Below are 22,987 nucleotides of genomic sequence, written 5' to 3' on the forward strand. Positions count from 1 at the left end.
ACCAGGCCAGTGTTCAACAGTGACATCTACTGGCAGTGAGTAGCAATGACAGCAGCGGACGGACTGATGGATGATTAGGACATTGTCCTCTCTGCACTGGAGTGTGGAAACAGCACCCATCCCCCTCAATTTGGAATAGGACTTCAGTTTCTCAAACTTCTTATACTTAGGGACAAGCCTCAAGAAAGAGCCAGACGACTCCTTGCTGTTAAGCTTGTGGTGACTTGAAGGATGAAACAGAAAAATGAAGGAACTGAGGTAGTACTGGTTGTTACCATCGAAGGCCAATGGTGATGCAGGATGACTGGTGCTATGCAGAGGGATGCAAAGGGGTGCTGGAGCCGGGAGAGGGGACCCAGCCTAGGCGAGCAGCAGGGGACACCTTCTGGAGGAAGGGAAGTCCATGCTGAGACTTCAAGGACAGGCTGGGCTTGGGCAGGTGCAGGGATGCATCTCAGGCAGACAGAGGGTAGTGAGCAAGGGCCTGGCAGCGACCTACTGCAAGATGGCTGGAGAGCGGAAGCAGTCAGTGTGGTCAAAGCACAAAGGCCAGCTGGGGTTGGGTGAGAGGTGAGGTTGGAGGGCAGGCGGGAAGAACAAGCTCACGAGGGAGTCACATCTGCAATGCTATTGCCATCTCACTGTGGAGAACTCAAGACCCCAGGGTGACAGTGTCTTATACAAGGTTAAACCGCCACTTGGTAGTCATTCAGAGCTAGAAAGGGAGTCTAGCAGGGAAACATCACTGACCTGCAGGCGTCCAGAGTGGAGCTGCAGGAGGAGGTGGTCTGTCCGGCCTGCTGCCAGGAAAAGCAGGGCTTCGGTCTGGGATGTGGAGAACTTCAGCTGTAGGTCTATGTCCTTCAGAGCTGTGGCCACAGGCACCTCCAGGTGATTCTCACCGAAGAAAGAGGCTGTGTGAGAGAGGGGGCTGGGGTCAAGGCTCAGACTCTGGCCTGGAGTAGGAGTGGACGGCGGGCTGCAGGGAGGAGGTTGTAGGCTGGTGCATCCTAATGGTTCTCCCATGTCACCTGCTTGGTTCTGGCATCAGAGGGAAGAGCCTCATCCTGTGCCCAGCCCAGAACTTGACTCTGAAGGAGACCAGATCCGGCAATTCCAAGCAACTCAGGCCCCTTCCTGGCCTAAAGGGAAATGGTCATTGGCCTCATTGTGTAGCCTGGTGGTCACAGACCCCAGGAATGGAATTTTAAGAGCACCACTCCTGCCCCAAACTGATACCCGCTCAACATCCTTCTAAGTGCCCTAAGCTCTAGCTCTTGGGCCATGCTTTTCCCATGTTCTGCCCACTTCCGCGGGTTGTCTGTGGCCATGGCTGGGCCTGGTCGTCGTACTAAGACAGGCGGTTCACCCATCCCCACTACTCTTCTGGGCCATGCTCCCAGCTGTCTTTGGGGGTGGGGGTGACTGCTTTTTGGGTGTAGCCAAGTTCCTGGAGAAGCAAAGGCCCTGAGGCCAAATGGAGATCACGCACAGTGCTGGACCCAAGATGGGCCGACGCTTCCCCCACTGCCACACACTGCTTCGTGCTGTAGTGCTATTAATGGCCTCTGGTGAGCAGTCGGGTCAGGCCCCATTGTTTCCAACATGGCCAGGGAGCCGGGGAGGGCAACCGCTGAGTTCTCCAAGCCTCGGCCAGGCTGATGGTAAGGCCTGGGAGGGGCTGAGGGGCTGCTATACCGCAGAGGGCTTCCCAAGGCAGCAGGCCACATTTGGGGTTTTCCAGGGTTTGTGGGCACTGTTCAGAGACACTCCTGCCCCCACACCTGGTCTTTTTAAGTTGTCACATCTTCCAGGTCGTTTCCTGAAATCAGCCTTTCTTGACCTCCAACCTGCTGCCACAATTTCTGTTTCCTTCCTTTTGTAGAAATTAGGGAAAAATACAACTTTGATTCTGCCCCCCAGACATCCAGGGTTGGAGATGGAGCAGAGCGGAATGGGTTAAGAAGGTGATTCACTTCTTCCCTTAAAACCCATGTGCGTGAGCAACGGCCGATGGCCTTGATAGGGACAATCTGATACCAGCCATGTATGTGCAAGTCCCTGACAAGCCAGAGTCAGCTGATACAGACCTGAGGACATAGCATCAGCCACCAGAGAAGTGACACTTTGCAGACCCTAAGGGGCACCCAACACTGCCCAGAGGGATGTCCAGGGCAGATAGTGCTCTTTCCCCTGGGTTGTGCTGAAATCCCCTCTAGTTATCCCCTTTTGCCAGCACTTGCTGACAGCCTGGAAACCTTGTTTGGGAACCTAAGGGAATCAAGTGAGAACCGCAAAGGTATCTGGGTGGGTACTGCCCAGCAGGCCTCCGTGCTAGTGAAGGGCAGACCAGGGAGCTGGCAGAGGGCAGGCACCCACAGGGGCACCTTATCTGCAAAGACATTGCTTCTTAAGAACAAAACAGCATGCTAAAGTGCGGGCAGCCACAGTGCAGAGGGTGGGGGCACGGGGCCCCTGGAGCTCATAGCAGCTGGCAAGAGTTGATCACTAAATTTGTAGGAATTTTGTGAGCCAGGTGATGCTGCTCAGTGGGAATATTTATACCATGGAAAGGGGCAAACATGACCAATCAGGGCTCCTTGGCTCCCAGAAGGCCTGTTGCTAAACATTTACCTGCCTATCATTCTTGGGAAGTGGGGCCATCCATACACCCACACACCCATCCACACTTCCTTCTGCCAAGGGTGCAGACCTGGCAGGGCATGGTCAAGGGCAGGGCTCTCGAGCAGTCAGGATCAGAAGTAGATAGCTGACTCTAACCACTGAACCACCTGCCTCCGGCCTGTTCCCAGAAGGGGAGAGCAGCAGCCTGTCTGGCCTGGTTCTCCAGGCCGGAGTGGGAGGGAGGCAGGAAGCAGAGATACGTTCCAGAAAGCTGGGGTCTGAATGGACCCATTGAGGGGCTGGGCCCTGCTGCTTCCTGTGGGGCTGGGCAGGGATGGGCTCACACAAGCTGCCTTGTGCAGCTGGAAGCACACAGGCCAGGCAGCCTCCTTGTCCCAGTACAGGCCTCTGAGGTCCTGCTGGCCAGAGTTTTGGAAACTCTGACAGCACCCCCACCCCCACCCCACCTCCGACCTCCTCTGCTGCACCTCTTCCTGCCTCTGATGGGCTACACTTGTAAGAACCCAGAACCCCGGTCCTGGGAGGAGCAGTTGGAGAGCGGCTCCGAATGGAGAGGAGGAGCAGGATAAAGAAACAAGGAGCTAGGACTCAGTCCTGAGGGCTTCCTGGGAGAGGTGAGGGTGGCGTGCAGGAGTAGAGAGGGAGGAGAATAGGCAGTCTCAGAGGGTAGCAAGGCCAGGTGAGAGAGTGGCAGGGATACCCAAGCTCTGGAAAAGCTGAAGAGGGATGAGTAGAGGGAAAAGGAGCCAGGACCAAGCCAGGCTCAGCGGCCTGATGGGGATGCGGGAGCCGTGGGCCAGGAGAAGGGGCATCAGCAGTGGCTGGGGACCTGTGATTGACTTTCCAGTTCAACAACACCAAGGATTCATCAAACGCCAGTTCAGGCCTTCAGCAGCGGTGTGGGTGGCCCTCTGGGCCAGGAGAAGGGGCCCAGTTCTGGCCTCAGTGTCAGCATTCCGTAGAATGGGCGCCCCTTCCCACACCCTCCTCCTCCTGCCCCTGGGGATTTGTCCCTGAGGCTCCCTTCTGGTCTGGGAGTCTGCTCCCGAATGCAGGTGTGCAGAGTTAATGGTGTGAGCTACCTGGGTGGCACCAAGCCTTCTCTGGTGTGTGGCAGGAGCAGGATGCCTGAGAGGTCTAGAGGACAATGGGAGGGGCAGGAAGAGTGGGGGGGTTTCTCTGAAAGAAGGGACGGGGGAGGGAGTACCCGGGACTGTGTAGGTACCTATTTGCATGTGTGTGCAAGTGTGTGGGTGGCTGCTGGGAGTGTGTTTTGGGTTTGCATAAGACTGTGTGTTTGTGCATGTGCGTGCTTGTGGGCTGGGAGCTGCCAGGACAGAGCGTTGATTGTGCCCAGGCCTGTCTTGCCCCTCAGTGCCCACCCGCCGTGACTTGGCTGGGCCTGGCTCTATGAAAGGGGCTGTGTTTTCCTGAGGGTCCCCGCCCCAGTGCCCACCCATTAGGGAAGTTTGCTGAAGGTGGGGCAGTCCCACAGCTTCCCACCCTTCCTGCCCTCAGACCACGGCTGTCTGGGCCCAGGCTGGGGCAGCTCCACCCCTCTTCCTCAGATGAGGGTTGGGGGCACAGAAAGAGCCTGTGTCCTTCCCTGCCAAGCCCCTTCTCAGATAGGGAGATGAAACCTAGGCCAAGCTACTGTCTGGCAGGACATGGATTGTGCTGGCATCTCCTGGCTCCCCGGGAGCACTCCTAGAGCATATATGGATGGGGACCTGGGCCCTGCCACTGGGGGGGCTCAAGCGTGAGGTTCACTGTCCCCATGATGCCCAGTCCTTGCCTGTCAGCAGGTTCCTGGGGCAACAGACTACTGTGTGGGGAGCCCCTCTGCTCACTGGGCTCCCTCCTCCTTCCCAGGCTGGCCAGGGGAAGGGTCTCAAGGATGGGCGCCCTTTCTAGTGTGGGGGCTGCTGCAGACACCGGTCCTCCTGAGTCCCCAGAGCCCTTGGGGCCGGCCAGACCATCTCCCCGTCTGTGTCTTGGCCGCTTGGTCACGCCTGCCTGTCTCTGCCTCTGCTTTCTTTCGTCTTGGCCCCTCTTCCCTCCGTGCCATCTGGGCTGTAGCGGGGAGCACCGCCCTTGCCCTAGAGCATCCCGGAGAGCCAGGCCTGGGGCCTTTGGCCTCCCCAGCCCTGGGTGCCCCATTTCTCAGGTGATGGGTTCCTTAGTATCAAAATTCTCTGTAGCCCTCACCTGCCGTAGGCTGCCTGGCCTCCGCTTTCCAGAGAGACCGACTGAGCCTCCAGAGGAGAAGCAGCTTGACAGAGGAGCAGAAAGACTGCCGCTCCCAGCCCTGCCACCCGTCTGAGACCCGCCGGCCCTGGCACCCCCGCTGCCAGGCAGTCACTCCTCGTGTGTCCCGCTTCTGCCGCATTCCTGGTTGCCTGGGGGCAGACAGGCAGCCCCACGGCCAGAATGCGTCACGGGCAGCATTCCTGGGTGTCTGCTGCTGCCTGGCTTTATAAGGGAGAAAGCTGGGAGCTTGGGCTGCTGGGCAGGATGACCAGTGGGGAGAGCCCAGGGCCCCAGTCAGGGTGGGCAGCAGGAGGGCTGGACACTTGGGGGGGGGCACAGCCAGCGGAACTGAGACAGAACCGGAGATGAGAGACGGACAGAGAGCGGGGAGACCCACGTCCACTCACTCATTCAGTCACAAGTACAGAAATGCAGCCATGGGGATAGAAAAGGGGGACCCACTTTGGAGAGGCAGAAAGCCTGAGAAAGATTTTAGAACCGAGAATGAGAAATAAAGACCCCCGCCTCTCCAAACACTGGACTCAGGGATGCAGACCCAGGCCTGGGGAAGGAGGTGGAGTAGGAAAAACCAGTAGGGACGGAGGAGGCTGCGTGTTGGCAGTGAGCCCGCTGCTGGGAAGGGGGTGAGGGGGGCACCCTGCTGGCTGGCTGGGCATGGGAAGAGCTCTGCTCTAGGGTGAAGCTGGACTTCTTCACCACAGCCCCTTGGGATTTGGCACCAGGGGTGCAGATCCTGGCCCCAGACTCAGACACTGGGCAGGAGAGGTGAGGGGGGCTGTGGGGTGCGGCACTCTCGGGAGGCCAAGGCGGGGGTGAAGGGCTCTCTGTCTCCCTGACGGATACGGGTGTGTGTGGCCCTGCCGGGGGCTGAGTGCCGCCCTGTGTGAGAGCAGGGATGGGCCAGGGGCCTACCCCAGCAGCTGGGCGCCCCCTGAGGTCCCCCAGGTCCCCCAGAACTCAGGCCAGATTTTCCCCCACCCCTCCCTTGTGCCTGCGAGGAATTTCCTTCTTCTTTACCAGTGGTTAACTGCCCGGCCAGGGAAACTGAGGCGGCTGGGGTGGGGGTGCAAAGTTCCCTCTGATTCAGATCCTGAGCTGCAGCCCCCAGGGCGGGTTGGGCTGATGCCCCCTATGCTTCCCACTCCTACTGCAGGGCTGGTAAGCAGTGCGATGTGCTGATACAGAACTCAGACCAAGAGACCCCTGCAGACCCCCGCGCAACTGCGTAGGTGTGTGTGGCTGTGAATGTGCCTGAGTGAGGGTCAGTGCAATGTGTCACAATGTGTCGAGGTGAGTGTGGGGCAGGTGAGGATGTGGTGCCGTGGGTCCAGTCTGGCTCTGGGTGTTGGACCATGACCCTCCCTGGCCAGACATATCACTGTGTCTACTCAGGCGCCAAGGCCCGCTTCAGCAGGTCCCATAGATCCCCAAGGCGCAGTTCTCCCAAACCAAGCTATTGCCCCCCCCTCCCGCCATTAGCCCCAAAGGTAACAGGAGGAAGGGTACAGAGACAGGCTTTAGATTAGACCAGAGGTGCAGCGGTGACTCCGGAGTCATGAGAGCCAAGCCCAACAGCTCACTGCCTGCCAGGGCTGCCTGGGAGGTGGCCCCCCCTGCAGTGCTCACTGCCCGGGCTCCCCTGCCTCCCTGCTTGCGGACTGGGAGTCCATGACCCAGGCCATCCCAGCGGCCTGCTGGCAGCCTGCTCCCCCTCTGCTCTGCCAGCCACGGCCTCAGGAGCAACACGAGGTTGGTTCCAAGTCCCACGGAGCTGAGAGACGTAGCCCGCCCTCTCAGGAGACGGTAGCTGCCCCAGCAGAGAGTGGGGACCTTGGGCCTTGAGTCCGCACAGGCAGACCCTCACAGCTCCGCGCTGCACTGTGCTTGCTCCGGGAACTTGTGAGCCTCGACACTCACTCTCAGGGTGCCTGGCCTTCCATTTGGTTGCCTTTTGGATCCCTGGAAAAGCCAAGGAGCCAGCCCTGGCCCTGGTCACTGGCCTTAGCTACTGGGCCTCTGACTGAGCACCTGGACGCCACTCATGCTGAGAAGCATACTTTGGGGAACATTTTTGACTTAGGGACCCCCTCTGGAAAGTGAGGACCACGGGTCTGCTGGGTGGGAGGTAGCAAGCTTGGTTCACAGACACTGACAGAGGCAGCGTGGGCACCCTGGGCTCCCAGCCCCCTGTCCCAGTCCTGGGGCCGTTTGGGGTCCAGAGGGGGCAGGAGGGAACATGAGAGGCTTTGCTGGATGAAGGACACCAGGGTCCACCCAGGCTGGAGGGCAGGGCTGGGGAGGAAGCAGGGCCCTCAGTGGAATCTTTGTGGGGACCTTGGTGCTCCCCAGACTCTAGGCTGGAGAGGTGGGGCTGCTGCAGCGCAGAGCGGTTCTGAGGGGCTTTTCCTGGCCCTGCAATTTTCCTCCCTGTGCAGGGCGCTGGGTTGGTTTCCGCATCCCCTCTCCCTTCACTCACCTGGCCCTGGAGGGCACATGGGACCCTCATCTCAGGGGCCCAGGCTGAGGTAGGGGTTCCAGCAGGGCAGACACAGAATAAGGGACTCTCACCTGGCAGTGAGCCCACCCAGCCCTCCACCCCCAGCAGGGTCTCTGTGAGCAGTCGCTTGTGCTAGGCCCTCAGGGTGAGTGGCGGCAGAGCTGGATACAAGCCCTGAGCCAGCCTGTGGCTGCAGAGCTCTGTGGTGGTGTCAGGGAGGGGCGCACGGAAGCCGTGGGGTTGTTGCACGTGGATCAGAGGTGGAGCATCTGCTGCCGGCTCCAGGGGGAGGAGGGTGTGAGAACTGGCTCCCTGCCCGGGGAAGACTTTTTCCCTTCCTTCCGTCCTGAGGTCCTCTGGGGCTCCCTCTTGTCAGGGTCAGGGATGGAGGTGGAGGGAGTGAGGAAGGGCAGGGAAACATCTGCTTTCGATGGGTGGCTTGGCAGCCTGCCTTTTGTAGCTGGCTAGGGTCTGGTCCCCAGGCTGGCTGAGCCAGGGAGGGGCCTTCTTCATGGCTGGCTGAGGGTGGCATCTTCCAAAAACCAGCTCTAAGTGCCAGCCATGCCCCTAGGGATCTTGGAGGTCAGGGAAGAGGGCGGAGAGAGGCAGGGGCCATGGGCTCTGCCCAGGGCGAGAAGCTTGCCCCCAGGAGGCTGACAGGCCAACCCCTCTCTTGGGCAGAATCCAGAGCCAGGCAGCCTGTTGGAGCTTGTTGCTCATCTCCGCGTCTCCCGTCTGCTCTGGGATGAGAAACCGCTAAGGGCAGGGTGTGGGGAGGTGTCTCAGGGCTTCCCCCAGCCTGGCAGGCTGGGCTTGGAGATGGTGACTGTGTGAGCTAGGATGGGGGTAGTGGAAGCAATGACTTGGTCTGGACAGAGGCCTGGACCAATTTGGCCCAACTTGTGCTCAATAGACTGTGAGCCTTGGGGAAGCCACTATTCCTCTCAGTCCCCCCATCTGAAATATAGAGAAGAGAGGTGGGATGCCCCCAAAGACAGAAGTCCCATGCCCGGGAGACTGGGGGAAGCAGAGGCTTGGGTCAGGGAGCCCCTCCACATGTGCGCGTGAGTGCGTGCACGCGTACACACACGTGCACACACACGCACACACACACACACATCCATGTGTTGCTGCACTCTCTCCAATATCAGTGAAAGGGGAACGTGGGTGGGGAGACTGACACAAACTTGGTGCTTGGCCAGCCCAGTCCAGTTTAGCAGGGAGGCTGGTGGAGAGGTGTGGTCACTACAGCAGGTACAGTGGAGCCACCTTTGTGGGACAGGACTCAGGGCCCGCATCTCCTGCCCAGGGCACCTGTCGTTCAGGAGGCCATGCCTGTGTGCCGCGGAGGGGACATCAGCATCTGGGGAGTACGGGGACCAAATGAGGTGGCGCCGGCCCATAGAGGAAGGAACCTTCTATCAGGCCGAGCTGACCAAAGACAGGGCGAGCAGCAAGCTCCCAGCACTGGTGGCATGCTGGCAGGAGAGGGTGGCCTGGGAAGACCAGGAAACCTCAGCGTCTTGCTGGTGGCCTCTGTGCTAACCAGGTCCCGGGAGATCCCCAGATTGACACCTCCCTCCCCTGGGCTGGCCTGACTCCTTTTGGAATAGGATTCTGCCTAGCCCTTCCAACTGCCAACTCTGGGGGCCCCTCCCGACTGTCAGAAACACCCCCACTGCACTCTCTCTAGCCCATCTTTTCTCCCCTGGCCTCAGGCACTGTCTGCTGTCACACCCACATCTGTCACCAGCACCAGTTCTCCAGGGTTCCGGGCCCACCTGCCAATGCCCCCTAGACATCTACACCAGAAGTGCCCACAGGAGCCCCCAAACCCAAACTCTCCCATCGCAGGCACCCTCAGGGCTCTCTCTGCCCCAACCTGCTGGCCTTCAGATAAAGGCCCACCACCCACTCTGCGCAGGGTAGAAATCTGACAGTTATTTTGGACATTCGCCCTCCTCCTTCCCCATGTTTAATCCATCCTGCCCCTAAATTCTCTTTCAGATTCGTCTCACCCTCTCTCCCCTGTGCCATCCTACAAGGCAGATGGCCACCATCTCTCGCCTGGCTTAATTGATTTCCTGCCTCCTGTTGCTAACGGCAGCCGCAATTAACCTGAATCGAAAGTCACTCGTCACGGTCCCTCGCGTGGAAGCGTTTGTGGCTCTCCATCGCCTGCCATCAAGCCCCTGACCCCGGCGCGGCACTGAAGGTGCTCAGCGACCTTGCCCTGCCTTGGCAGGCCTTCCTGCTCACCTCCCTTGAATGCCCCTGTGCCAGCTCACCAGGCCTTGGGCTGGTTTTCACCCAGCCTGCCAGGTGCCCACCCCAGCTTCTGCTGAGGCCGGGCCTTCTGCCTGGCAAGCCCTTCTCTCCTTTCTGCCCGGGAGATACCCTCGTACTCCTTCAGGGAGGAAGTCCTGCCCTTCTCTTCCCCACAGCCCAGAGTTCCTTCTCTGCGTCTGGGGGGCAAAGACACTCACTGTGGCTTGGGGAGATGTCACTGTCACCTCTCTCTGTCAACACTAAGCCTCTGGGCCAAGACTATTGCCGCTTGGAGAAGGGAGATGGGAAGAAAGCAGGCAGGCGCCCCGGGAGACGGGTAGTGCGCCCTCCAGTTGCCCCACAGCCCCTGGGTGAGTGCTCCGGCTCTCCCCATGTTGTCTCACCTCCAGGATCCAGGGCCCAGAGGCAGGGGGCTGGATGCAATGGCTGGGGTGGGCTGGGGGACTGCCCCGGGCAGGGAGTGCCTTTCTGGGCCTGTGGTGACAGAGTCTGGTGTTTGTTTTTAGAGAAAATAGAACCAGAGCCCCTATTTATAGCTGGAGGCCACAGCCACGGACAGGAGATGGATGGGGCTGAAGCTGTGCGGGCTCCAGCTCAGGAGAGGCCCATTCCCAGGACCCCTGCCCCCCTTTCTCAGCCCCCAAGGAAGTGCCTGTGGGATCCTGACATTCCCTGGGACAGGATGTAACTTGTGCTTTGGGGCAAGGGAAGGAGGGGACTTGGGTGGGGGGAACGGGAGGTTCTCAGGACAGGTCCCTGGGACCCAGAGCCCCTTGTGGGCATGGGCAGAGGAGAGGGTGTGTTTTGCCTACTGGGAGGACAGAGAAGACCTGTGGAAGGGGTGGTGTGCCAGCTCAGAGGGAGCACTTTGGACTAGGGGAATGAGAGAGAATGGAGCAGGGACAGAGACAGGGGCGGGGGAGGCAGAGACGGAGAGCGAGACTACCAGAGTGGCAGGATGGGAGGGCAGAGACAGGGAAGGGGAAGAGGGGTCTGCCGCCCGTTCACGCCGTGAGCACAGGCGAGATGGAGGAAGCCAGGGAAGGTCTGAAGGCCCCAGAGAGTCTTCACGCTGCTCTGGGCAGAGGGTCAGAGTCTGGGCTGGATCTAGAAGGGCAGGAATTAGGTCTCTCTGTGGCCTCTACCACAGAAGGCCAGGCCTTGCCCACTCCCACCCTGCCAGGGCCCCGGTCTCAGGTGGGAGGCCTAGACCTGTCTGGGGGCAAATAAACCAACACAGAGGAACTGTGTCACCAAGATCCTTGAAGGACTGTCTTTAGGAGACGGTGCAGGGTAGTGCCAGGATTGCTGGGGACAGATCTGGGCTCTGGCTTGTTAGGGGATGAGTTCCCCAGGCCTAGATGGGTTCATACCTGCTGCCAGCTTCTACTCAGACCCCTCTCTTGGTTGTGCCATTGGGGGATGAGGGGTGGCAGTACCCTGGGCATGTGTCATGGAGCCATAGCCACAACCGGTGACTCAGAGAGTTAAAAAGGGAACGACTTCAAGGGGTGACTCAGCCGGCTCTGCAGGGGCTGGGTGGGTCTGCCTGGTCCAGGACGGGCGGTCTGGGTTTATTTTTGGTGGGGTGGGGCTGGAACCAGGCTGTGGAAATGGGAACTCAGGGTGGAGAGGAGCCCATATTCTCATCCCAGGAGAGCCCCGGGGATGAGAGTGCCAACTTAAGACAGTAGTTTCTCCATGCCAGCGAGCTCTGGCAGTGGGCAGCCTCTCAGCCCCTTCCAGGTCCTGCTTGCCCTGCTGTATGGCCTCAGACAAGCAGTCAGCTCTCTCTGGACAGAAGCAGAGCTATTCCCAAGAGGCTTGAGCTTGGAATTTCAGACCTGACTTTGGAGATTGAAGATCTTACCCAGAGAGGGACAGAGTTTTGCTGAAGGCCACACAGAAGGGCCAGGGATCCCAAGAGCTGCCATTACGCAGCTGGCCCAGGTCCCTGAAACATCTCTACTGCCTTAGGGCTGTCAGCCGTTGGAGGGATAGGCCCTCACCTGACAACCTGTCCCTGGAGGGGCTCAGCTGGGCTCCAGATGGGTGGCCAGAAGCACATGGGCACCAGATGCTCAGAGATGGAGCCTCACCCAGGGCCAGGTGGCTGGATTCTATTAGTACCCATCTGGGGAGCTGGCTGAGCTCTGCCCAGTGGTCTGCTGAGAAGTTACCTATATGGGGGTAAGGCAGAGGATGTCTACATACTGGGATCTCGGCCTGAGGGCTCAGATGCTGGTCAGCCTCTTATCCACAGTGTCCTCTCCAGCTGGTACCCCCCAGATGGCTCCCCTGACTCTGTAGCCATTTCCTGAGACTCACTTCCCTTCACCTCCGCCAACTCATCTCCCACAGACATGGATTCGGGCATCACCAACATGCCTGGTCCCAGCAGCCCAGGGCAGGGAGGGTCCTTCACTCCCTTTGCTGCTCACGGTGCCGCCACTGCTGCATAAAGAGTGGTGATAGCTGCACGGGCGCTCTGGTGGTGGGGCCGTCTGTATCGCTGGGCCCTGGCCTCCTGCTCCTACCTCCAGAGGGGCCCCCAAGGGGTGGGCAGAGAGCACGGAAAGACAGGCTTCCAAGCTCACTGTCCTGTAGGAGGTCCTGATGCCTGCTCATGCTCTCCATCCACAGGAAGCCACTCTCAGGACAGGCTTTGAGTGTCATTTGCTTATTCCATCTATACATACGGATTGTACTTCACTCCGGCTCCATCCGAGGGGCTATCAGGCTTTGGGGCAGGTCTGGGCAGGACTGTCCTGCTCCTCCTCACGCTGAGCCCCAGCCCCAGGAGTCAGGTGTATGCAGACACCTCCCCGTTTCTGAAGGGTCCTGGGCTGGAAGGCAGTAGCTGGCTCATACCTCTGTTGGGAGCCCACCTCCGCTTTTCCACATCACTGTCGCACACAGACCCTCCAGTAGTGCCACCACCTTCAGTCCCATGCTTTGGAAGCTTTCTCAGAGATTCCTAAGCAGAAGCCCCCATATTGCGGGGTCTACCCTCACGCCTGAGGAGACAGCAGCAACACAGTAACCACAGCCTCAGGGGCAGGCTCCGACTGAGCATTTATTGCTGGCAAAGCGCTTTAATCCTCAACACACAGAGAAGGTAGGGAGTACTTAGCTTCATTTTAAAGAGGAGAAAACTGAGGCTCAGAAAGGCCCCCAATGTCCTGCACTGAGTGGAGGGCTGGAATCAAACCCTGAGCTCCCTAACGCCATGTCCCTTACCTCTGAGTGTCTGGCCACCTGCCTCCCCCAGCCCAGCAGAGATTCCCAGAGCTAAGGACTCAGAGGAAGGAGATGTGGGGCCTGAGTCGGGACTGAGGAGCAGGAGTGGGGGGCTCATTCTTAGCATCTCTGACACCTAAAAAGGGTGACTTGTTCCCCCACTGACCACAGTGGGGAGTAGGCGTGTGTGCGCGCGCGCCTGGCTGGCCTCCAGCTACAGGAGAGCCAGTCTGGCCTCAGCTGCTGCGCATAAGAGAGGGGGGCAGGCCCGTGTCATGGGAATCAGCGTCCTGGGCCCACTGATATTTATAGCTACCCCCGCTGAAATGTGGGCGGGACGGGGTTGCCGTTAGGTGGGAACGGAAGTTGGTCTCCTCTCTCTGGCTCCCTCTATTTCCCCAGGGGGTAGGCTGGCTGGAGCCGGAGGCCCTGCCCTGGTGGTGGGGCTGGGGCTGTATGTTCTGAGTGGGGGTTTTTCCCCAGGACTGCTGGCTCAGGGCTTAGACACTGTCCTTGCTAGGCCCTGAGCCAGGCTGCGGAGCAATGTTGTGTGCGTGTGCGTGTGTGCACATGCCCGTGCGTGTGCACATACCCATGCACCCACTGAGCCTCATGCTGATGGAGGTCATGGACCAGGGGGCAAAGGGCAGGTGAGGGTAGGGGGAATGACCCATGACCCCGCAGAGATGGAGTGTAGGGCCCCACGAGGAGACCCTCAGCACCTGATGGCTGGAAAAGCCTCCCAGGGGTGGTAGCGCTGGAGCTGGACCTTGCAGGATGGGGATAAAAAAGGGAAGACCAGTTGCAGAGAACAAATGGAGCAAAGGTGGAAGGGCGCCCTGGATTATGGGTCATCTGGTGGCCTGGTTCATCAGCCAGCCTGCAGGACATAGGAGCGCCTTGAACATGGAGGCTGATGTGTTGGTGGGAGAGAGCGCCCGGCACAGACATGGTGTCTCTGGACCTAGAAGCAGGTGGCGCAGAGGCTCTTGCCTGCGCAGGAATGCCCCGTTTGGTTCTGGGGGAGGCAGGAGTGGGATGCTGGGGTGCGTCTCCTGCTCTCAGTAGGTTTCAACTCAGAACATAAGTTCCCAAGTCTTTTTTTCTTTTGTAAAGCACGGAATGCTTTACAGAAAGCACATCTTACTCAAAATGTGTGTTTACAGAAGCGCTCCACATGGACCGGGAGGCGGCGGGCGTCTTCCATCCCCGGGCTCCGCTGCCTCGGGATGTAAGGCCCTGGGACATCTCGGGCTCAGCCTGAAAACCCTCGGTTGGCTTAGCTATTTATCTCTGTGCTCTTTGGTGGGCTCAGTCCTATGTGAGCAGCAAGACAGTAGAAACCCTTGTGGAAAGCAGATGGGAAGTGTGCCCTCAGAGAACCGTCGGTCCTGTGAGCCAGGCCACTGCCCGAACCAGGGTGCGAGGGCAAAGAGCAGGGAGGCCTAGCCCCCATCCTGCCAAAGATTTGGGTGGTTCTGAGAAAGCAGCCACCCTTCTCTGGGCCCTACTCTCCCTGTGAACCAGGGGGGCTGGCCTGGGGTGGGGCGTCTCTTCAGTAAGGTCTGGGAGGGGAAGTAGCCTCACCGTCACACCATGGAAGTTAAGCTGTGAGAGACACACACACCGGAATGGCTTAGCACGACTAGTTGGCCGAAGGCCTGGCAATGCTCCTCTGCAGGCGGGGAGGGGGCCTGGGCATAGGCAGGAGCTGAGCAGGAAGGAAGGAATGGGCAACAGGGTAGGCATTGTCCAGACTGTGGGTGAGCTATGCCACCAAGCTATCTTGATGGCAGCCCCCAGAGCTGCTACCCTACATCTGAGACAGACGTGGCTTCATTGGCCACCCCAGTTGTTGAAGGAGGGGTGCAGGACTTTTTTGAAGAGGATTTGTTTGTGCCATGAGAAAGCAGAGGGGGTTTGGAGAGACGGGGGCACTTTCTGGGCATGAGGGGACAGAAGCAAAGGTCTGGGGGCCTCAGGGAGCTGCCTCTCGCCTGAAGCCCTGGCTTGAGCCCACTACGGGTGGCTGCCCACCTGACCTGATCTGGGGAAGCTGGCCGTTGTCAGGGTGAGTGAGAGAACCACGGCCTGTGTGCCCAAAGAGTGACCTGAGACCAGTTCCGGCTCTTCTCTGAGCCTCAGTTTTCTCATCTGCAGAACAGAGACACTCCTGACTTGCTGTGAGGCCGCAGGACGGCGTGGTCAGCGACCCCTGGGGTCTCTGGAGGTAGGGGCTCGGTTGTAAGAGCTCTGTCCTCCCCTCTGTTTGGAGTATGGGCCCCCCTGAGAGGCGGAGGCACTAAGGGCCCCCTCCCCCAAAGAGGACCCAAGTGCAAAATTGTTCATGGAGATGCAGTTCACTCAAAATGTACTGATGCACCCTCAGTAATAATGGCGTACAGTGCTTTTGAGACCCGCCTCAAGCCTGCTTCTGGAGAGTCTTGACTCTAGAAAACTCTACAGAGCTGAACGTATGCTGGGCAGGGGGCATGTTGGAGGCAAGAGGGGAGCTGGATAAGGCAGTGGAGGAGCAGAAGGACCAACGGGGGGCAGGTACAAGTCCAGGACCCAAGGCCCCCTGTTCATGTGCTCCTGGCATGGAATGGGAGCCGCGGCATTGGCCCCATCCTGCCATCAGGTCCTTCCCCCAGGGGCCACCCCGCCCAGGTCTGTGAGGCAGGGGGCTCGGAGATGGAGGTGGAAAGGCAGCAGCCACCCCGGCTCCGGCCACCCAGCCCAGGTCAGAGAGCACGACTGGCTGCGGGCATGGTAATGCTTACTCCGGTGGGTGCCCACATCTGTGCGTGCCAGTGAGCATGGCCATCAGGGCTATTTCCAACTCCCCCTCCCCTGTCCACCCTTCTGGGCAGCACGCCCAGTTCCCAGATGAAGCCTATGCACTTCCTCTGAGAGTTCCACAGATGCCCCCCTCCCCTCCTGCTGTCACTGCCAGCCACCCGGCCCACCTGGCAGGGCCCCCTCCCCAGGGCCCCAGGCAGGCGGCACTCAAAGGCCCTTCTTGTGCTGTCCTGTAGGGCAGGCAAATTCTAGGAGGGGGCTCAGCTATACTGGGTTCTGGAACAGCTTTTCCAGAGTTTGGGTGGGCTGGGCCGAGGGCCCATGGCCTCTATCTTGCCCCAGAGGCCAAGGGCACAACACACACACACACACACCCTGTCTTCAACACCACTGGTCCCCCCAGACCAACTGCTACGCAGAATCTACCCTGTTTCAATTCCTTGGCCCTGCTGCCTGACAGCCCTGCTGTCTAAGGCACTCCCAACAGTTCAGAGCCCCTACCCAGAGAGTGCAGGAACTCTCCATACCAGGTACTCTGCGGGAGGTGCAGGGAGCCCACAGCCTTGTGTGCCCCATGCTCCCTCTGACCCCCCAGTTGGGCTCCTGCTGTTCCCCTGAGGGGAGCGCCTTCTCGGGGTCAGCTCACACCCAGTCTTTCCCACTCTTGCCCCGCTGCTGAGAGCCTCCTACAGGGCTCAGAAGGAGCTGGACACTGACTTCCGCCCCCCCTGCCACAGCCGCCCCCGCCTGGCTGCCTGGCTTCCTATGCAGGTGGGAGTTCCCTAGAGCAGCACTGGGGGCTCTTCCTGGTCCGCTGGGACTCTCTGTGGGACTTAGAGCATTTTGCTTCCTCCCTGGGGCCCCCCTTCCCTGTCTGTACAGTTGGGAGATTGGTTTCCAAGGGTGCTTGACCCCCAGGCCCCATGACCTCTCTGCTCTGGAATGCTGATGAATGCTGGGAAAGCACCCCAGCATGCCTCAACCCCGGCACCTGAGCCCTGGAGGGCCTCCGGGCTAGGGGTGTCCAGAGGGATGGGAATGATGCCTTTCTCGGGCAGGGGCTCCCCCTGCTGCAGAAACCAGGGCAGTGAGCTGCGCCGTGCGTGGTGAGAGGTGGACTGTGGGGGGCTCTGCTCTGCCTGGGAAGGGAGGAAACACCAGCTCTCCCATCCCCTCCTCATTTCCAAATCTTTCAACGGCAAGGGTCGACTTAAGTTATAAAACCTTCCACTGCCATCATTCTTCTCTCCTGCCCTAAGACCTTCATTGGCTCCCCACTGCCAATAGGGCACAGGCTGTGGGCTGTATTTTTGCCATTTAAGGTTTCTGTGCCCCAGTACAATGGCTCTTCCTGGCTTATGCTCAAAATATGCCTTCTAGCCAGCCTGTTGGCTTTCCTATCTCGACCTCCCTCTGCTCACATGCACCTCAGTGCCTTTGCTCAGGCCAAGTCCTGCCTGGAGTGCTGATGCACTTCCCGTACTCCTAGGCTTGGCTCAGGGGTCACCCTCTGCCCTACCCCAGCTTGCGTCCAAATTTCTTTTCTCCATCCCTTTCATCGGGAGCTTTGCGGATATGACAGACTTGCTGTTTAAGTTTTCATTTGCTTTTCTGCCTCCTGAGGGGTCCCAGCTCAGCCTATCCATTTCTGCGTGCTTCTCATGGCCCAGCTAAGGCTTTTGAGAATGGCTCTCCGTTGAAGCTCAAAGAGGTGGAGGTGCTGGCATCTCTCTCTCTTGGCTTAGTAGACCTTCCTAGTCACTTCAGATGCACCTTCCCAGTCCTTGAGAGGCCTAGGCTCTGAGACCTTGGAGGATGGGGTCCCTGGGGACAGAATCAGGGACCCTGGGCATCCAGCTCTGACTCACCCCAGTGGGGGGGTCCTCCCCCCCCGACTCATTTCCTTTCGGGCATTTGGGTACCTTATAAGGCTGTCCACTCGTGGGCCTCCCCGTCTAACAGGGAGAAGGATGTGGCCTGGGCCCCGGCAGGGAGATTCAGGCCCTTTTGCTCAGAGCAGCTCTTGAGAACGGTCCCGCAGCTGCAGGCCACAGCACTGATTCATACCCGGGCAGTAGTGACTGATGGGCCCCGGGGCCACAGTTCTTACGAAGACCAGAGCTTAGCAAAGGGAAGATGCTGTAGTGGGGTTTCTGGCAATGTAATAGAAAGGGGGCACATTCTGGCACCTCTCAGAAGGCAAACTGCCATTCAGTTCTCTGCTAGAATCAAGCCGCAGGGCCGGGACAAGGAGGTGTGTAGGGGGTTGCCCAGGGCTGTCTGCAGTCGGGCCCCTCCTGGGGAGCAGGACGGCTGAGGGGCACCAGGCGGGTGGTCCTGTCTGTCACCAACCAGGCCTTCTCAGTGGGGAGAGGAGAGAAAAGAAGACAGGAGTGAGAAGAGGGGGGCAGGGGGAGGACAATGGTAAGGAGTCCAGACAGACAAACGCACTTGGGGACAAGGAAGGGGGAGCGGGTGCAGACCGGGGAGCTGCTGGAAGAGGCTGCAGAAGGCGCTGCTCCTCACAGGGTGTGGCAGGGCACTCCCTCCCCAGGTCGCGCCTCAAAGCACTCCCTGTTCCTGGCCTGGGTGTCTGAGGCCGGGGTACCGGCCTCCTGCAGTCACGGGGGTCCTCTGAGCAGTCACTGAAAGCCTGCTGGGTGCAGGGGGCCCAGACTGCACTGGGGTGACCCCACTGGGTACAGCAACAACCCTGCACGAAGCCAAGCCTGACGCCATCCAGCCCGGGGGCCAGTGTCGGCCGGTGTTGGACAGCCCACAGAACCTCGAGACGGAGAGCTATTTACTGCTGGGGGTCCTGTGTCCACCCTGCGGTCGGACTCCCGAAGACCGCGGCCTGGGGTGGCATAAATGCAGCCCCCTTCTCTCTAGGACTGGTGACCACTTTTGGGACCTCCTGGCTCTTTCCTCTGCCTAAGGAATCCCTCATACTTCTGGCCAGTCTGGGTGAGGGTCTCAAGCCCCTACTCACCTGCAGATATGGGTCCCACCAACATAGCCAAGGTCAAGGCCAGGACCAGGGCAGGGGAAGGAGGCGGAGGCCACAGGCCGCAGCGCATCTTGGTGGGCTGGGCAGCAGGACTTGCAAGGATCGGAGTGGAGTCCAGACACCAAAGTCTCCAGTTCAGAGAAAGAGGCTCTTCTGGCGGGGCTGGGGCTCCAGGGCGACCGCGGAGCTCTTAACTCTGGGGGCGGGGCAGGCGCCAACCCGCGCTCCGGTTTCAGGCCGGGGCTCCCCCCCCTCCCCCCCAACCTCCTTAAAGGGCCCATGCTGGGCTGCTCCTTCCTTTGCAGGGATGAGGAGACCCTTACAGATCAGTTAAATGCAAGCCTCACCCTGGAGATTTGGGACAAAATCCCAGAGGAGCCCAGACCCCCTGAGCTCTGACCCAAGGGCTTCCAGAGACCTCCTGTGGGAGGAGACGGGAGCTGGGTTAGGCCCCTCACTTCTCTCCCTTCTGCCCTGCAGGAGTTGGGGCGGGGTTCCCTACACTCCAGGCCTAGGAGGAAGGACAGACGCCTGCCATCCCTCAGACTGCTTCTGGTGGGTTGCCTCTGAGGACTCCGTAGGACTGCCTTTGGGCAGAGAGGCGCCGGCTTGAGGCCCTGCCCTGCTCTGTGCCTGCAGACGGTGCAGCCCTGGACACTCTCTGCCTCTGGGGCCTCAGCCTCCCAGCCTGCGAAGGAGAGATGCTCAGGACTGTCCCACCGGGCAGGAGGGATTCTCAGCTCCGTGGTATCATCTGCTTCAAAATAACGGGGTAGGTGAGAGCCGCTCCCCTCCCTGCTTCATGGAGGAGGACACAGTCTCAGAGCTGGAAGCGGTTCTCAGGGGAAGAGTGGGTCCCTGGCCCTCTGGGACCAGGACTCCCAGCCTCCGGCTCCTGAATTCGGGTGTTTCGGTTTCCTGGGGCTGCTGCCTGGAAATCTAGCCCTGGATTTAGCTCCTACCTAACAGTTTCAGGCTGGAGCCCCGCTCCGCTTGGCTTCCTCCCAGGCAACAGCATCAGCCTTGTCCCTCACAGAGAGAGCCCCAGTCCTGGAAGCCCTGCCCCCTCTCCGCCTCGCCCCAGCCTCGGCACTGCCTGGCCTGCTGTCCCTGTCCACTGGTAGAGCACTCCAGGGGCGCCTTCCTCCTCCCTCCATCAGAATCCCTCTGTCACACCTGCCTGCTTCAGGCCACCCCCAGTCCCGCCCTACCACCCACTCTCTTCCCAACCTCTCTCCTTGACCAGCGACAGGCCCTCTACATGCACAACACTTTTTAGCTTGCGACAAAACTGAGCCCCATTGTGCAGATGAGAAAAACAGAGGCTGAGAGAGATTAAGGGACTTGAGCAAGTCTACACAGCTGCTAAGGAGGGGAGCCAGTTCTTCGGCCCCAAGCCCGGTGCGCTTACCGCCGCGGCTCAGCGGATGGTGCTGGGTCTGTGTGGTCGCTGAGCCCTGATCTTGAACCCCGGCCTTGGGTGCGAATCCAAGCCTTCCTACTCAGCCCGCCAACCTTGAGTGAGTCACTTCACCTCTCTGTGGCTCAGTTTTCCCATGGGTAAAATTGGGTTTGTGAGGATTGAGTGCTTTGATGTACCTCAGGTCCCTAGGCCAGAGCCTGCCATACAGCAGGTGCCCAGTAAAGGCTTGTCCTTTCTCCTCGGCTGTGGTCCCGCACACCCTTCTGTGTTGCACAGTTCACATACAGCTCCACACTGATCCCCTCCCCTGATGGAAAGCCAGCAACTTGAGGGTGGAACCTTCCAGCTGTGTACAGTAGGTGCTTAATAAATGCATGCTGGGGCTGATATGAAGCTAGTTGCTGCTGCTCTGTGGGGATTTTGGCAAACCTAAGGACTCCCATTTGGTTCACCCTAGGAGGCCTGGGGTGGGGCTGTGCTCAGCTGGCCTCAATGGCAATAAAGCCATTGATTCCACAACTTTTCCCTTGTTTTTCCGTCTCGCTGAGACAGCAAGGCACCTGGTCCTTGTTAGGGGCTAATTACTGGCCAAGCGTGGGCCCAAGGTTGGGGGCTGCTGGGACGCCTCTTCAGAGGAAAGGAGCTTTCTTTCTGGAGTGAAAGAGAAGGGAGGAGAGGGCTTTTGCCTCTTTATGAATCAAAAACTCGGGTGCAGACTCCCCCCCACCCCACCTTCCTGTTCTTCCTCCTTCCCACCCCTCCCTTCTCCCCGCCCCCCAACCCCGGCTCCCTGTCTTCTGCTCTCCCCCGGTCCCCACCCACACAGATTCATCCACCCCGACCCGGAGTCATTTGCCTGTCTGTGGAGCCTCCAGCCGGAGTTCCCACCAACAGATGAGATTCAAGTCAGGACTAGGTCCCCACCTCCCCCAGCCTCGCTGCTCGCTGGGGAGGCAAACATAGGCCTGGAAAAATAATGGCAACCAGCACAGCAGTAATAGCCCACACTTGCTTCTCTGCAGGCCTCTTGACAACCCTGGGAAGTGTGTGCGTTGGGGGACAGTGTTCCCTTTTCACTGATGAGAAAACTGAGGCTCAGGGGTGCTGGGGTGCTGGGATGCTGGCTCCAGTGCACACTGGCTGGCCCTTGTTTGGTCTGTAGCCAGGACTCAAACCCTAGACCGGCACTGAGCTGTGTCATGCCAGCAGACGGGCAGCAAGCTGAGGCCCTGTGGTGCTTTGGAGCTGGTTTCTGACTATCTCCTGTTGTCCCGGAGCACAGGTGGTGGGATCAGGTAGGGCCGCATCTCCGTGGCCCCTCCCTAGCCTCCTTGCGTGTCCTTCTGAAGGCCTGAGGCCTGGGTCCTGAGTATTGCTGATTGGGGCATCCCTGGAACCCTCAGTCCTTCTCCCTCCGCATTCCAACCTTTGTCATGACTTCCTCTGGTTTGGGCTGGTCACGTGTCCTTGGTGACGGTCCCTGGCCACATCTCACCTTCCATGAAGCCCTCCCAGTCAGTCCTTCCTGCCTCTGACCTTCCCTTCCACAGACTCCCTGGCGTAGTGAACTCCACTGCCCCTGGTTGGGTGGGGGGCAGCCTCCGGGTCACTGGGAACTGGGCCAGGAGGTCTGAGGCAATGCCTGCCCAGGCCCGTAGGCTCACACCTTTCCAGCAAAGCCCGAGACAGGACGCACAGGTTGGGGAAGAGGGACACTCAGAACATATCTGAAGAATGAAGACAAATGCCCGCGCCCCAGGGTTGAAGGAGGATTCCGAAGCTATAACGACCTGTGGTTTGTGCTGCCTCAGTTTCTCCAAGTGATCTGTCTCTGGGAGAAAAAGGCAGCAAGAGCCCAGTATCACCGACCTCCCCGCCACCAGGGTTCAGCCAAGCATGCTGGCCAGGAGCTCCGGGTCACTCTTAACCCTCCATGCTTCCTGGGCTAGGAGTGCCCGCTCTGGCAGCGTCTGTGGCTCGGTCCTGCTCTCAGCCGGGGCCTGGCCCTCCGCTTGCCTCTGAGTTTTACACCCTGGCTGTGCAGGCCCCACCCGGGAGCCTGTGGCCAAAGCCAGCGAGTTGGTGAGTGGCGGGTGCTCATGCTCTAGCTGAGGCATGCTGCAGCCGCCCAGGGCCTGGCCTCAGGGACCTGACCTTCCGCCATGAAGGGCACAGACCCTGGCCACTAGCTACTGTGCAAAGGCATACTTTTGTCTTTTGGCCCCAGTCCCAGGGCCCTGCAGTTTCTTGGGCAGGGGATCAGTGGCAGCTGGGCCTCTGCTAGGAGTGGTCTTGCCCCTGTTCCTGGGTGGAGGCATCCATGGGGCACTTCCAAGTACAGGCAGCCAGGCTCCCAGGGGCGGGGCAGCTCTTCCCAACAATTACACAATTCAGGAGCTGAAGTTCTGTTTGCTGCCCTCGGGAGCTGGCTGTGGATGGGAGCCCAGGGGCAGGGTTTTGCCCTGGTTAGGAGCAGCTTCTGAGTCATGCCCAAGATAGAGCGGGGAGCCGGGCATGGGGCGGTTGGGGGGAGACCTTTCCGAGCCTCTGCTCCCCAGAGCAGGCCCTCAGTCTTCCACACCATGTCCACAAAGGCTTGTGGCTTCAGTGGATGTGACCAGCTGGCCACAGCTGAATCCTCCTGAGGTTGTGCTATTTCTAAATATTGGTTCATGCCGTTAACCCCTGCTGTGCTCCACCCCTGGACATCTGGCTCTCTGCAGGGAGATCTTCTGGGAGGGGGAAAGAAGAGTCCCTCTTTGGATGGGAAATTTCTGAATGAATTTGCTCAAGGCCCAGCATGAGGCAG

At 59.6% G+C, this 22,987-nt stretch overlaps 1 protein-coding gene and 1 long non-coding RNA gene across 3 annotated transcripts in view; one reads left to right on the plus strand and one right to left on the minus strand.

Annotated features, from left to right (window-relative positions):
* Window positions 1–18,940, minus strand: part of CSPG4 (chondroitin sulfate proteoglycan 4) — a 34,410-nt gene extending 15,470 nt beyond the window's left edge. The window contains exons 1-2 of one of the 2 annotated variants that reach the window (XM_037010199.2): window positions 18,738–18,940; window positions 751–914 (exon numbers count right to left, since the gene is read on the minus strand). In XM_037010199.2, the coding sequence (XP_036866094.2) occupies window positions 751–914; window positions 18,738–18,825 (252 nt within the window). In that variant the 5' untranslated portion in view covers window positions 18,826–18,940. Of the gene's footprint in view, window positions 1–750; window positions 915–4,854; window positions 5,115–18,737 lie in introns of those variants that run through there. The other variant, XM_073212204.1, reaches the window with a different exon arrangement.
* A 123-nt stretch (window positions 18,941–19,063) lies between these two features.
* The window catches only part of LOC140843212 (uncharacterized), a 37,903-nt gene continuing 33,979 nt past the window's right edge, over window positions 19,064–22,987 (plus strand). Inside the window, exon 1 of the long non-coding RNA XR_012120814.1 lies at window positions 19,064–19,527. This is a non-coding gene — a long non-coding RNA (uncharacterized lncRNA). The remainder of the gene's footprint in view (window positions 19,528–22,987) is intronic.

Source organism: Manis javanica, chromosome 8 (genome assembly GCF_040802235.1).
Source record: "Manis javanica isolate MJ-LG chromosome 8, MJ_LKY, whole genome shotgun sequence".
Taxonomy (NCBI): domain Eukaryota; kingdom Metazoa; phylum Chordata; class Mammalia; order Pholidota; family Manidae; genus Manis; species Manis javanica.